The 14,089-nt window shown below is 40.5% G+C and overlaps 1 protein-coding gene across 3 annotated transcripts in view; it reads right to left on the bottom strand.

Moving 5' to 3' along the window:
* LOC309695373 (programmed cell death 1 ligand 1-like) overlaps positions 1 to 14,089 on the bottom strand; it is a 241,112-nt gene that overhangs the window by 141,443 nt on the left and 85,580 nt on the right. The window contains exons 1-3 of one of the 3 annotated variants that reach the window (XM_082515980.1): positions 12,404 to 12,447; positions 9,756 to 9,906; positions 1,312 to 1,388 (exon numbers count right to left, since the gene is read on the bottom strand). The exons of 1 other annotated variant lie outside the window; for it this stretch is intronic. In XM_082515980.1, coding sequence (XP_082372106.1) covers positions 1,312 to 1,378 — 67 coding nt within the window. In that variant the 5' untranslated portion in view covers positions 1,379 to 1,388; positions 9,756 to 9,906; positions 12,404 to 12,447. Of the gene's footprint in view, positions 1 to 1,311; positions 1,603 to 9,755; positions 9,907 to 12,403; positions 12,448 to 14,089 lie in introns of those variants that run through there. One more of the 3 variants, XM_082515981.1, reaches the window with a different exon arrangement.

Below are 14,089 nucleotides of genomic sequence, written 5' to 3'. Positions count from 1 at the left end.
AATCAGTCCAAATGTGTGGTAGTGGGCACATCTGCTATATTGAGATAATCCATCCCACCTCACAGGTGTGCCACATCAGGATGCTGATCTGACATCATGAGTAGTGCACAGGTGTACCTCAGACTGCCCACAACAGAAGGCCACCCTGGAATGTGCAGTTTTTTGCGCTATTGGGGGTCTGGGGACCCAGAACCGGTCAGTATCTGGTGTGACCACCATTTGCCTCATGCAGTGCAACACATCGTCGCATGGAGTCTATCAGATTGTCAATTGTGGCCTGTGGAATGTTGGTCCACTCCACTTCAATGGCTGTGCGAGGTTGTTGGATATTCGTGGGAACTGGTACACACTGTCGTAAACGCCGGTCAAGCACATCCCGAACATGCTCAATGGGTGACATGTCCGGTGAGTATGCTGGCCATGCAAGAACTGGGACATTCTCAGCTGCCATCTGCCCTGAACAATGTGAACCATGATTCATCCGTGAAGCGCACACCTCTCCAACGTGCCAGACGCCATCGAATGTGAGCATTTGCCCACACAAGTCTGTTACGGCGACGAGCTGGAGTCAGGTCAAGACCCCGATGAGGACGACGGGCATGCAGTTGAGCGTCCCTGAGACGGTTTCTGACAGTTTGTGCAGAAATTGTTTGGTTGTGCAAACCAATTGTTCCAGCAGCTGTCTGGGTGGCTGGTCTCAGACGATCTTGGAGGTGAACCTGCTGGATGTGGAGGTCCTGGGCTGGTGTGGTTACACGAGGTCTGCGGTTGTGAGGCCGGTTGGATGTGCTGCCATATTCTCTGAAACGCCTGTGGAGACGGCTTATGGTTGAGAAATGAACATTCAATGCACGGGCGACAGATCTGGTTGACATTCCTGCTGTCAGCATGCCAATTGCACGCTCCCTCATTGCTTGTGGCATCTGTGGCATTTTGCTGTGAGACAAAACTGCACATTCCAGGGTGGCCTTTTATTGTGGGCAGTCTGAGGTACACCTGTGCACTACTCATGATGTCAGATCAGCATCCTGATGTGGCACACCTGTGAGGTGGGATGGATTATCTCAATATGGCAGATGTGCCCACTACCACACATTTGGACTGATTTGTGACCACTGTTTGGGAGGGATGGTTATATTGTGTATCTGGAATGAATTTTAGGTCTCTACGTCCATCCCATGGGGAATGGGAGCAAAAACAAAAGTGTTGCGTTTATATTTTTGTTCAGTGTAGCTTGTGATTGGCCAACATTCCTTCTATCACACAGGTGATGCAGGTGCTCCTGACTTTACAAAGACACTTAAATCTCACCTGCAGTTACAGGAAGCAGGAGGCAGACACACCCCAGAGTCCAGCAGAATATCTTCACAGCATCCATCTTCTGTTTTCTGTGGGTTTCAACATCAGAGTCTCATAATGAGCTTATTTTCTAAAGATCCCAGAGAAGCTGAGTTTACTCTGATTCAGTTGGCATCCAATTATCCCTCAAACAATCAGGCTGGGTCTTGGGTTTCTTGTGATTTAGTCAACGACATCATATTTCACACTGAAGCCGGCACATTTTTGGTAAAGCTCCACCGGATGACATGAAATATGTGGGTTCTGCAAAACAATAGAAAATACAGGAGTTCGATTTTCAGTTAGAGCTGAGAATCTCTCCTCATTTTATTTTTCTCCTTTAACGCATCATTGAATTTAATGTCTAATATATTTGCTTATAATAGTAAATGTGTTTAAATATTTTGTAGTCAACAGGATTTATGGATGGGTTATGTGTAAAGTAAATACATTTGCTTTTTTAAAAGTAAACTTATGACATATGCGTTTTTGTTCCCACTGCATCTTCAGCCATCGGCCACTAGATGACGCTGTAGCCCCTCATTATTAGCTCTGTTCAATTGGCTGTGAATACATTTAGCTGTGGTCACTTATAGAGATGTTTGTCATGAACTGTAGACATGCTGCAGTCCCATGTTTCTTTTTAGATGTTAAAACGGCTAACTTAATATTAGATCAAATGAGATGTTTTAACATTAGATGAACATCTTTTGTAAGAAGATTAGTTATTTAAAAGGCTTTTTTCCCTTCACTTCAAACTATAACCTAATGTGTTCATAATGTACATGTCTGCACAGTGAAGTGACATTTGAGGATTTATGGTAGAAAAATGTAATCGGTGGTTTCACTTCACACTATGGAACGCCAGGACTGCCATAATGAATTAATTAAATACACCATTAAATAATTAATTAAATGTGGCAATAATTAATTAAAATTGGAATTAATTAATTAAATAAATAGTTATGACACATGTAATTAATTAATTATTGACACATTTAATTAATTATTTATGTATTTCACATTTTAATTAATTATTGACACATTTAATTAATTATTGACACATTTAATTAATTATTTAATGATATATTTATTTATTTCATTTTGGCAGTCCTGACGCCTGGCTCTCGTCATGAAATAATTTTATCTGTCAGCCTCACCCATCAAACTCAGGGGGCGGGGTTAACGCTGCCCATGCAGCTTCTCTAACATTTGATTGGTTGCCGTGCAAAGTAAGTCAAAACAGGTCGATCCTAGATAATCGATTGCTTGTGTAGACTTGGGGCAGCCAGTTATCCCAGAATGCAGATCAAATCACAGGCCGTTTTTCTGTCACCAGCTACACTTTTAACAGTGTTTTAGCCGCGAATGTCGCGCCGTATGTCTGGTCAGGTTGTCAACATAGAACATGTTTGCAAAAGTGCTCAGATGTTTTCAGAGATTTCACTAGCTCTGCTAACAGTTAGCATGCAGAGCGCACCGAGGGGGTACATTAACCGGTTTGTTTACATATTCCACTCTCCGTGTTCCACATGTTGCATTCGCAGATTCTCATTTTCACCGAACGATCGTCTCTTTCCGCCTGGTCTTGTGTCTCTGTGCTTCTGTAACATAAAGAACGAGCTGACATTTTTCTCACGAAACCAGCGATCAGCTCAGCAGACCCTCAGTTTACCTGCATGCATCCTCCTCCTCATCTGTCAGCTGTTTAACACCTGCTGCTAATTCAAGAAACACGCCTAGTTACCTGGTGATAGTCACAGTTTAACTGCACAAGATAAGTAAATATAGTATTTTCCCCGAGCGCAGAGCTGCTGGAGCTCGTTTCCTTACAGAGCACTTTATAGGCGAACAGCTTCATCAGCGGCTGATGTCCAATCACCGGCACACAGCTTTCAAACCTCAGCTGAGTTTTAGCTCTCAGTGGTTAAACGCTGGACTTCATTCACTCAGGTTCTGTCTGTCGGGTCACGTTTACTTCGCTGTTTTATTTACAACTGAGCAAATCGGTTTGGCTGAGGTTAAAGTTACGTTTCATAACTGCATAGTTTCACAGACGTTTAATGAACCACTGGCACATGTGTTAGACTGAACTATCATCTAAATATCATCTGTTTTTTAATAGTTATTCAACTGTATTCTAAGCACCAGCTGTCTGTTAGAATGTGATTTTTTTCTCTCTCTGTTGGCAGAGGTATAAAAATGCGCAGGAAAATCTGACGTGCATGGCAAACTTCAGCGACGATATTTAGGGAGGAATAAACACACATCAAACATAAATGAACCATTTGTCTGTCTCCATAATTGAGAGCATTTTCTCTTCTTATGTCAACTCTCTCTCTCTCTCTCTCTCTTTTTTTTTTTTTTTTTTTTTTGCTTTTTCGGTCATGTTATGTTTACCTGTCAAAGGCTTGTTACAAACTATGAAACACATTGTGCAGACTTCTGGATGTTAGAAGAAAACGAATACTGCTCATGAATGAGACTAAAGGCAGGAAGGTGTCCTTTAAAACTAAACATGTTAATAGGACCTCCCTGTTTATATCATAGTTTATGATATAGCACGTGTATTTCAGTAATAGCCTGCTGAGGCCACTATACGTGCTGGCCTCATATCAAATGTGAAGGCAGACTGAGTCTATGTTTGACGTTTGTTTATATCTAATCTTCCTTTTCAAACATTTAAACAGCAGCGAGTCTGCAGCTGAGGGAATACAAATTCAAATTGTCGGAACAGGTTTGCTCGTTTCTTGGATTCATTTGGTGATTTATTAAATGTATAACTGTGTGGTGGGGCGTGGTCTGCGGTGCCGTGCAGGGAGGGCGGACGCACCTGCACGGCATCCTTAATCACGCCCGCCTAGTTAAAAACACGGGGACTGAGGGGTTTGGGGGTGTTGTGGTGTGGTGAGATGTAAATAAAGATGACTCTGAACGTTGTTCCGTGGTCCCGCCGTGTCTTATTCACGCCACAAACTGTTATTCTAATCTGCTGCTGAGTCTCTTACACTTTTCTTTATGCTGTATATTTTCACGTCTCTGGAATAGTTGGAAGTTAGATAGTCAGGTGGGAAACTTTGTGTTAACTCATGGAGCTGAGGATATCGTGGATATGCTGACCTCGCTGCGTGGTGTACAGAGCGAGGTCAGCATGATTAATATTCACAATAAAAATATTAGCCGAACATCATGAAGTCTGTATGTGTTTCATAGTGTCGAACAACCTTTGTACAGTTAAAGCCAGCAGTTACTACATGAGGAAACACCAACGTTATCTCTTTTATGTGTTTATACACAGGTCACGCTGATTACTGAACAAAAACCCAAAGATCAGATGTTAAACAGGTTTATTTGCTCTCTCTCCTCCTTAAACATGTTTTTAATGTTAGTTATAATTCAGAATTGGCGACTGAAACACGTAGGACACATAAGAACATCAGGAAATAAAACACCGATAAATATAACCTCAGTAAAAGAAGTCAGCGGGGGTTACTACAGCTGTGTACCGGGGCCTGCGCTTTGTCGGTGGGATTGCTTGCGAGGCGAGCGGGTCTATCCCACGCTTTGCCGTGAGACTGGGACGACATCTCCGAAATCATCGAAACACTTTTGCAAAGAGGCTGTATCTTGACAAACCGACCAGACACATGAAGATTAAACCACTACATTCTCGGCTAAAACAATATTAAAACGGTATTTGGTAACACACAAACAGGGTTTTTCAAAGCTCAGTTCTGTTAGCTTCCACATGCCGGTTGTTGTGTGCTAGAAACAATGGCCACCAGGCCAAAGCAATGGTTTTGACTCGATCAGCGTTAACCCCGCCCCCTGAGTTTGATGGGTGAGGCTGACAGATAAAATTATTTCATGATGAGAGCCAGGCGTCAGGACTGCCAAAATGAAATAAATAAATATATCATTAAATAATTAATTAAATGTGTCAATAATTAATTAAATGTGTCAATAATTAATTAAAATGTGAAATACATAAATAATTAATTAAATATGTCAATAATTAATTAATTAAATGTGTCAATAATTAATTAAAACGTGAAATACATAAATAATTAATTAAATGTGTCAATAATTAATTAATTACATATATCATAACTATTTATTTAATTAATTAATTCCAATTTTAATTAATTATTGCCACATTTAATTAATTATTTAATGGTGTATTTAATTAATTCATTATGGCAGTCCTGGCGTTCCATATCACACAGTCTGACATTGAACATTAAATTTAAAGTGATATCTGAATGACTACTCCATAGTTTAGACTAGCTGAGTAGTGGTGTATTCTTAGTGATTTACTAAGAATGTAATCAGCAGGAACATCCCCACAGATACACAAAAAAGACCTTTGTCACAAAGGTTCACCACATCATTCACACACCGCTGTGTTTCATTTGGCACAGTTTAAAAGCCTTACTGCCACAAGAGCATTTATGTTTCCCGTTGGAATCAAACCAGCAACCTTCTGCTTGGCAAGTCAAAGTGTTCATCACTATGAGAAACACCAACAATGATCCTCATGAGTGCCTTGAGGCGACTGTTATTGTGATTTGGAGCTATGTAAATAAAATGTAATTGGCAATAGCAGGAAGGATTATCCTGTGTGTTTTAAAGATTATAATCTTACCAGGTGTTTAACTCAAGGAGAAGTTATAATCCTACCAAAGTATCTTAGCAGTGATTACATTATTACATTACATTATATTAAAATCTATTTAAAGTACCTCAAGTTGTACTACTGGCTCAACATACCCAGAATAGCTGTGTGATGTCTGGGTTCACGTCACTAAGTTAACTCCAGGTTTTCCAGTTTAAGTATGGATGGGTTTCCATTGGCAACAACCATTCACAAACATGGATAAGTATACTGACACCTGCCTGGAGGAAGCTTATGCTATATATTATAGTATTTTATTTTATAAGATTATAAAAACAGGAATAGGTTAAAAAACATAATACTGTCAGGGTCCTGGGTCTCCTGACCCAGCGTTTTAGTTCTTTGTGATTTTTGTGTTATTGTACTTGGTGTGAGTTTCTATGGTTTCTAGTTTCGATCCCTTGCCCTTCATGTTTCTCTGTGTCCCCTCTGTTCTGTGTAAGTCTGTGTCTGCATGTTTGAGTTCCCCTCTGTGTCTCTCGGTTCTTAGAGTCCTCTGCCTTATGGTTTATGTCTCTGTGTTTCTTAGTTGCTGTCTCCACTGTGTCAAGTTCGCGTCTCTGTGTGATCCTTCCTGTTTTACGTTGTAGGTCCGTGTCTTATGTGAATGTGTCCTGCTTTGCTTGTCTCATCAGTTCTAATTTCCCCCAGCTGTGCCCTCCTTCTGTGTCTCATTCTCCTCGTTACTTCCCAGTGTATTTAGTCCCTGTGTTTCTCTGAGTCAGTGTTGTGTCGTACCCTCTACTAGCTGTGTGTTCTGCTTCTATGGTCCTAGTGTTTAGTCTCCTGCTCCAGTTTAGTTTTTCTTTTCCAGTGTTTCAGTCCTTGGTTCCTCTGTTCTGACTTTTGGTTTCCTTTTGGTGAGTTTAGTTTGTACGATGTTTTTCTCCAGCAATAAAGCTGCGCTTTTAGTTTCACTTCCGTGTTTGAGTTCTGCATTTTGGGTCCACCACTCCTGCCTGCCTGCCACACAGCAACCATGACAAATACAGATGTGGTGGGCCGTGCAGGGAAGGCAGACACCCCTGCACGGCATTCGCAATCATGCCCTGCTAACTTAATATGGCACTGGGTCCTTCATTGTGATTGTTGTTGGTTATGTTGAGCTGGCAGCGGGAGAGCTGCAGCTCTGTGTGTGTATGCACAGCAACCCTGAGTGTTAATAAAGAATGCTGCAAAGCATAAATGTGTCACCGGGTCTGTCATGGTCATTCACAACAGAATTAACCTCCTAAGACCCGAACTCTTCCACGGCATGCATTTTTATTTCTCTTTGATATTTGGGCATATTGGGGCCCGATGAATGTAAAAACAAAGAATTATCAAATGTTTTTTACCTTATTTTTGTTTTTATGAAAAATAAGAGCCACATATGAGGATATTAGTTTAAAATTTTGATAGAACAGTAGCAGTATAACGTTCTCGTAAGTGGATATCAGGCCCTTGTAGAGCAGAATTGAGTATTTTGGTCTAAATAACCCAAAATGTGATGTCCACTGCATATGTGGATGCAGGGTCCTAGGAGGTTAAATTAAATCAGCAGGAAAAGCTACACTGCAGTATTTCAGTGCTAAAAGTGCTGCATGAACGTATGTAGACTTGCCTCTAAATGCACACAGACATTATTCACTAATGAAATATTTAAGGCAGGGTTGGGCAACTCCAGGCCTCGAGGGCCGGTGTCCCTGCAGGTTTTAGTGTGTCCTTGAACCAACACAGCTGATTTAAATGGCTAAATTAGCTCCTCAAAATGTCCTGAAGTTCTCCAGAGGCCTGGTAACGAACTAATCATGTGATTCAGGTGTGTTGACCCAAGGTGAGATCTAAAACCTGAAGGACACCGGCCCTCGGGGCCTGGAATTGCCCACCCCTGATTTAAGGCAATGCTACTATCCACACACAACTGAGGGATCTTCCAGGAATGGATACGTCATTTTCCATAAAATTGATCGGTTAGTTAGTTTGTACCTGTTGATCTCTCATCTGGATAAGTAACCATGGGATATTTACCCCGATAGTACAAAAATCCCAGAGTTAACCACGAAGTTAGCCGGATAAGTTGAAATGCTACTTTGTAATACAAAGGCCTCTGTGGACAAGATCAAATCCTGCTTTGTTGTACTACGAAGCAGGATTTAATTTAATCTTCATCTTCTCCACAGAGGTGACGTCACGCTTAACCCGGGTTTTCTGTACTATGAAGGCGGCGTGGACGATGGCTTCTTAGTGGAATTTACGCACAAAGAGTCTAATTGGACGAGTGGTGATGAACACCTGCGCGTGTGAAATGAAATTATTTGCTCAGATTATGTTTGTTTTCCTCACAGGCGACTTAAACATTTTATATGTGCATCTTATTAAGCCGTCGTTACTGAAACCTCTGACTGTGCTGTGACGAGAATATCAGTGCATTCATTTGGTTTTTCCACTGATAGTTTATATTATCTCTTATGATTTTCTGTAACTTTTTTCTTGCTTTATACATATTTCATATATATTTCTTGTTTCTGCACAAACAAACCAGCAGACAGAGCGCACTCAGTGATAAAATCATTACTGGAATTCAAAGGATTGTTTTCTTTTGTGTGCTAAATCAGCAGATCAGTAGTTTCCTGCAGCAAACATCTCTGGAGTGGCTGTTACTAATGGCAAAGGATGTTTGTTGAAGAGTCATTTGATCGGTGAAACGCCCCTTTCAGATTAGTTATTTGCTACTTACAATTAGACTCTACTAGACAATACTTAAAATGTGCACTTCCTTTGTATTCTTATTCCTATTTATTCTATTTATTCCTTTGTATACTCTGTATTTATATATGTCTCTGTATTTATATATGTGTATATGTGGTATATTTCTGCTCACATTCTGTAACTGCTATTGGAAACCGAATTTCCCAGAGGAACCCACCCGAGGGATTAATAAAGTTTCATCTAATCTAATCTAATCTACACCGCTCATTTTAAGTGAGCAGACAGAAGAAACGAGGATTAGCTTGAGTTCATGGCCGTGGGAAGTAAAGAGGAGCTGCAGCATGAAAGCATCACAGCATCGCTACCAAATGCAAAAATAGATAAACAGATAAAAGTGTCTGAACGCTTTAACACGATCCATGAAGAATTTTTTTATTTTATTTTATATATTTTTACCAAAAATGTGTGAATCAGGTCAGTGAAGTCACATCTGCAGTATCATAACCTGCATCCAGCTGATGGAGATGTTTTGGCTTATCATCAGCTACACATTAAAAGTAATTTCACAGCCCTGCCTTTGTTGCACAAACCTCTTTAACTACGTTGCATAATGTTTACTGTTGGCTTTTAAAATGTTATCCATGTTTGGATCTGTTCCGGTTAACTCCGCTAACAGGCCACATCATCACTGCTGTGCAGCCTGGCAAACTTTTAATGGATTCATACTGAGTTTGCTCACCTGAGCTTGTGGCTGATGTGTGCGCCCTGTGAGCTTTACTTCTTATATTAATTACATAAAATTACACAGGCATGTAAAAAGTAAAATTACACATGTACTTTACATTCAGAATGAGTGTGTGCACTCATGTAATGAGAGCAGAAGAATTACAGTCACTCATGCTATCTCCAGTCTCGATTGATGACAGTTGGCCGTCGTTCGAACGCTGTATAAACAGATCAGGGCTCCGTGCTGCTGCTAACAGCCTGAGCTGCTTCTTTCACATTAGCTCTAAAGTGCAGTGATGATAGCATTAGTAGTGTTAGTGGTTACCTTCAACAGATTATCCACAGCTGCACGTAAGGATGAGGGAAGATCCAAAGCAGTGTCGCTTCATTCTCATTCAAGTGTGAATAGCAGTCTCACAAAACCAGTCACAGAGCTCCTTATCGGAGCAGCAGAGACACAGTTTCTCTTTTTACAGCTGGAAAAAGGACACTCCCTGTTAAATGACTCAGCAGGGAAGTAAACAAGGAAGCATAAACATTAAGTAGTTTACTTATTTCTCCTTTAAATGACTTTAAGGAGATTTTGAAAACTCTGTTGTTGTTTTTTTATTCTGAATTCATGTGTGGACTTTGCAGGAAAGTAACTTCTCGGGTTTGTGAAAACTAGTGGACTTTTTATGAGACTACAGTTGGAGAAGAGGGTGGTGATGAGACTGATGAGGTTAGCATCAGTCATTACTGCTGATGAGGTGGAAGGAAATCCAGGAGGAGGATGACTAAACAAAGGAAAGTAGGAGAGGTGAGAGTCGGGGTCCAGTCGTCATCAGGAGACTGAGAATAGGACACGCTCTCCGACCAGGAGCCTGTTTGTTTAAATAAAGTGATGTTCTGACCTGTTGGTGCATCTGTCCTTTGCTTTTCTGTGCTCAGACAGTTTAACAAGGCAGATAAATCAGCTCCCCCAAGATTTTAGCATGTGTGCTTCACGTTACTGTAACTCATCAGACATTTTAGACCAGTGAGAAAATTCAAATGGCTCCTGAAAGCTGAGAATTTTGTGATTTAATTCCAAAACTTAATAAAATAAGTTCAGACGGCCTGTTTGAATCTTGTCTCTTGAATCTTGGGTGATAAAAGGTTAGATTCTCTCTTTGTGTTTCACAGCAGTAGAGAGAAGATTAACTGCTAACATGTGATCAATATTTATGAAACTATGAGTTTAAGAACTTTTAATGTAAAGAGATATCGTTCTGTTAAACTGGAGACGTTTGCAGAGAAACTGCTGCATGAGAGGAACCAGCCCGGCCTTACTGCACACCTTCATGTCAGAAACAAACTGACAGCTTGCTGACAGACAGTACTCAGGGATATAAATGTCAATACCGTCACCATGGAAACTGCACAGAAACACATTTTCAAACATGACGTCTTTGGATTCAGCCGAGGCTTCCTCCTTTCACCCCTCCAGGCAAGACAGACAACGCCCACACAGCCTGTTCGTATTGTGTCCAAGTCCACCTTAAAAAAAACTCACACACTCTGTCTGCTTGTGTCTGTTCTGGTTTCTCTGCTGTGCTTTATTTCATGAGCTACACCTGGCTGTGGTGAGCTTGGTTATCAAAGCTCCCTCCTTTCTTTCTAGCAGTGTGTGACAATGCAGAACTGGATTATCTTCCAGTACTGAGTAAATACTGGTACCACGATATCAAGTTTTAAAGGTGGAGAGCAGTGTGCCAGGATTCATGAGATCAAACATCAGTTTGTGAACACATTTGAATGATCATTAAATCACTGTGAGATTTGTTTTTTATTAGAAATAATGGAAAAATCACACCTTTGAGCTTTTCAATGCATTTTGAAACTGTTTGTTTTTAGACACCTGGAGTGTAAATGTGCCCGTCTCTAAAGCACTTTGGGTGAGACTAGCCCTCCTTGGCATTAATGTTAGTGTTATATTACCCTACATTCTGAGAGTTTGGGGTTCCTGGTTTATATTTGAACAAAGGACCAGAATCTGTCTGTAAACAACATGTGGATGCACATATTAAGAAAACTGATTATTTTAATGTAAACATTTATAAAAATGATATCAGCCTTAGCTTAGCTGTAGCTAACACGGCCACATGCAGATCTGGCACCTGGAAGGAGTGCTCCATCCTCGGGTCAAAGGTCAAACTCTCTGCTACGCATCATTTTACTCAACACTGAGGTGTTGGTGTCACAACATAAAGAAAAAAAACTTTAAAGCACAGCATAATCACCAAACATTTGTTGCTTGAGTGCAACAGCGTGCTAAAGAGGGCTAGCTTGTTTTTAAACAGGCTTTTCAAATCAAACTGGAGCTTTGCTTTCAGGCTTCATGTCTGAGGTCGGTGGTTTTGCCACAGCAGAGAATTTGAAGCAAACACATCACTGTTTGCTCTGTTTTCCACTCAGCTCCATGGTGTGGAGGTACCTCAATGCACCTCCTCGTGTTCCTCTTTCTCACTCGCTGCAGCTTAAATTTATTTTCTCAGGCCTTTTGTCACATGATCACAGGACAGGTAAAGATCAAAACAGGGAACATGTGGAGACACGTTTCCTTTAGAAACAAACTAAAGCATCAATCCCATCATGCTGATATGAATCAGATACCAACACCAGTATCACTCATGTTGTTTGCGACGTGTTTGTGCCAGAAATCTGAGATGAGTGAAGAAAAGGAAAAACCTAGAGAGTGAAGGTTACAGCAGGAGCTCTGCGTTTGAATGTGTAATTCAGTTCTTATTATCATCATATTTATTATAAAGCACCAGTTTCGGGCCCTGCTTGACCCCAGATTTAAATCATGAAGGCAGTGCTCCACATTTCCCATCATCACGTTGTATTCGCTGTGTTTTAAACTGTAGACTCAGATCTGTCTGTTTAAAGGCTGAATAAGAGAACTGTGTGACAAACCTGGTTAAAGAAAGAAGTAAATGAATTTTCACTCACTCAAACAATCATGGTGGAGTCCACAGGTGAGCTGCAGTCCTCCTTTTGACAAAGTGAAACTACTGCTATTTCCTGCTCCTCCCTCCTCCTTCCTGCTCCTCCTGAGCTCCTCTTCCAGACTCTTCTCACTGAATCAAACTAAGAAACTCAACAAGGACAGACTGCACTTTTTTCTTGTGTTTGCTCACAAATCCAGGAAACACAGCAGACAGAGAAAGTCAGAAATAATATATCCATAATAATCATTGTATGGAAACATCTGTTTGGTCAAGTTGGAAACTCTCAGAGTGTGTTTATTTTATGCCAGCAGGACATCGGGCAACGTCCAAAAATGCAACGAGACAACATGCCTGAAGTCTTAAAGTTCATGAACAGGAAGCTGAGCTTCCAGTTCAGCAGCTTTTTTATCATATTAAAATTTTTACATGTAGTTTTCATTGAAAGTCGTCCTTCCTGTCGGCTGTGCTGGTGTGTGTTTATTTTCTAACTTTAAGGAGGTTTGCAGAATCCAGACTGTCCTTTAAACTCTGACAACTTTGACAAATGATCACAAGTCGCTTTGCTGTTATTATGTTTTGTTGGGTGACCTTTACAGTAAATGCTGTGTTTAGTGTTTGTCCACCTGCACTTATCAGAAATGACTCTGTGATCATCCAGCTTCTGGTTTCTGATTAACTCAGGCTCACTGCCAGGTTCTACTGCAGAGATAAAGAGACAATAAAAAACACTCTGAGTGGTTTATAATTTCTATACAAACAGTAAATATCAACCTGATCTATTCAGCTGTGTTGGTCTTTTGGATTTGACTTTCTTTATGTGGCTCATTTTGTAGTTTTGCAGATGTAGCCTCCTGACAGGATCGGTCAGATGGTTTTACAAGTTTTTGATGATTGACGGCTTTGATGAGAAACACGTTCCTGATCTGTAATCATGTTTCTATGAGTCAGACCAGCCACGAGTCACGAGTCATCTCACAGTTTTTGCACTGTAGAGAAAAAATGTTCAACAAACCTTTTTGTGTTATAGATACTACTGAGGTTATTTCAGAGACTGTGCTGCCTGCACTGACGTCCTCCATGTGTGTTTCAGACAGTAATGGAGCTGGAGTCTGCTCAGCAGGGAGAAGTGAACACATCACGTTCATCATCAGAGAGACGAGAGCTCAGAGGTAAGGCAAGGCAAGGCAAGTTTATTTGTATAGCACAATTCAACAACAAGGTGATTCAAAGTGCTTTACAGAGACATTAGAAACAAGAACAAATAAAAAGCATGATTTAAAATTGAATAAAACAAGCAAATAAACTAACTAACTAATTAACAAACAAACAAACAAACAAACAAACAAACAACAGTATATAAAATCAAAACAGATAAAATCAGTAGTTAAATGTAAGTTTTGAAATTTAAGCTTAAAGTGTGGATTTGGTGCTTTATTCAAATGCAGCTGAGAACAGGTGAGTCTTCAACCTGGATTTAAATAAACTGAGTGTTTCAGCTGATCTGAGGCTTTCTGGGAGTTTGTTCCAGATATAAGGAGCATAAAAGCTGAATGCAGCTTCTCCGTGTCTGGTTCTGACTCTGGGAACTGATAAAAGACCGGATCCAGATGACCTGAGGGATCTGGAAGGTTCATACTGGGTCAGGAGGTCATTGATGTATTTTGGTCCTAAACCATTCAGAGCTTTA

The sequence above is a fragment of the Aulonocara stuartgranti genome (genome assembly GCF_965226115.1).
Source record: "Aulonocara stuartgranti genome assembly, chromosome: 3".
Lineage (NCBI taxonomy): Eukaryota > Metazoa > Chordata > Actinopteri > Cichliformes > Cichlidae > Aulonocara > Aulonocara stuartgranti.
Note: the sequence above shows the minus strand (reverse complement) of the source record. Positions and strands in the feature narration are given on the sequence as shown.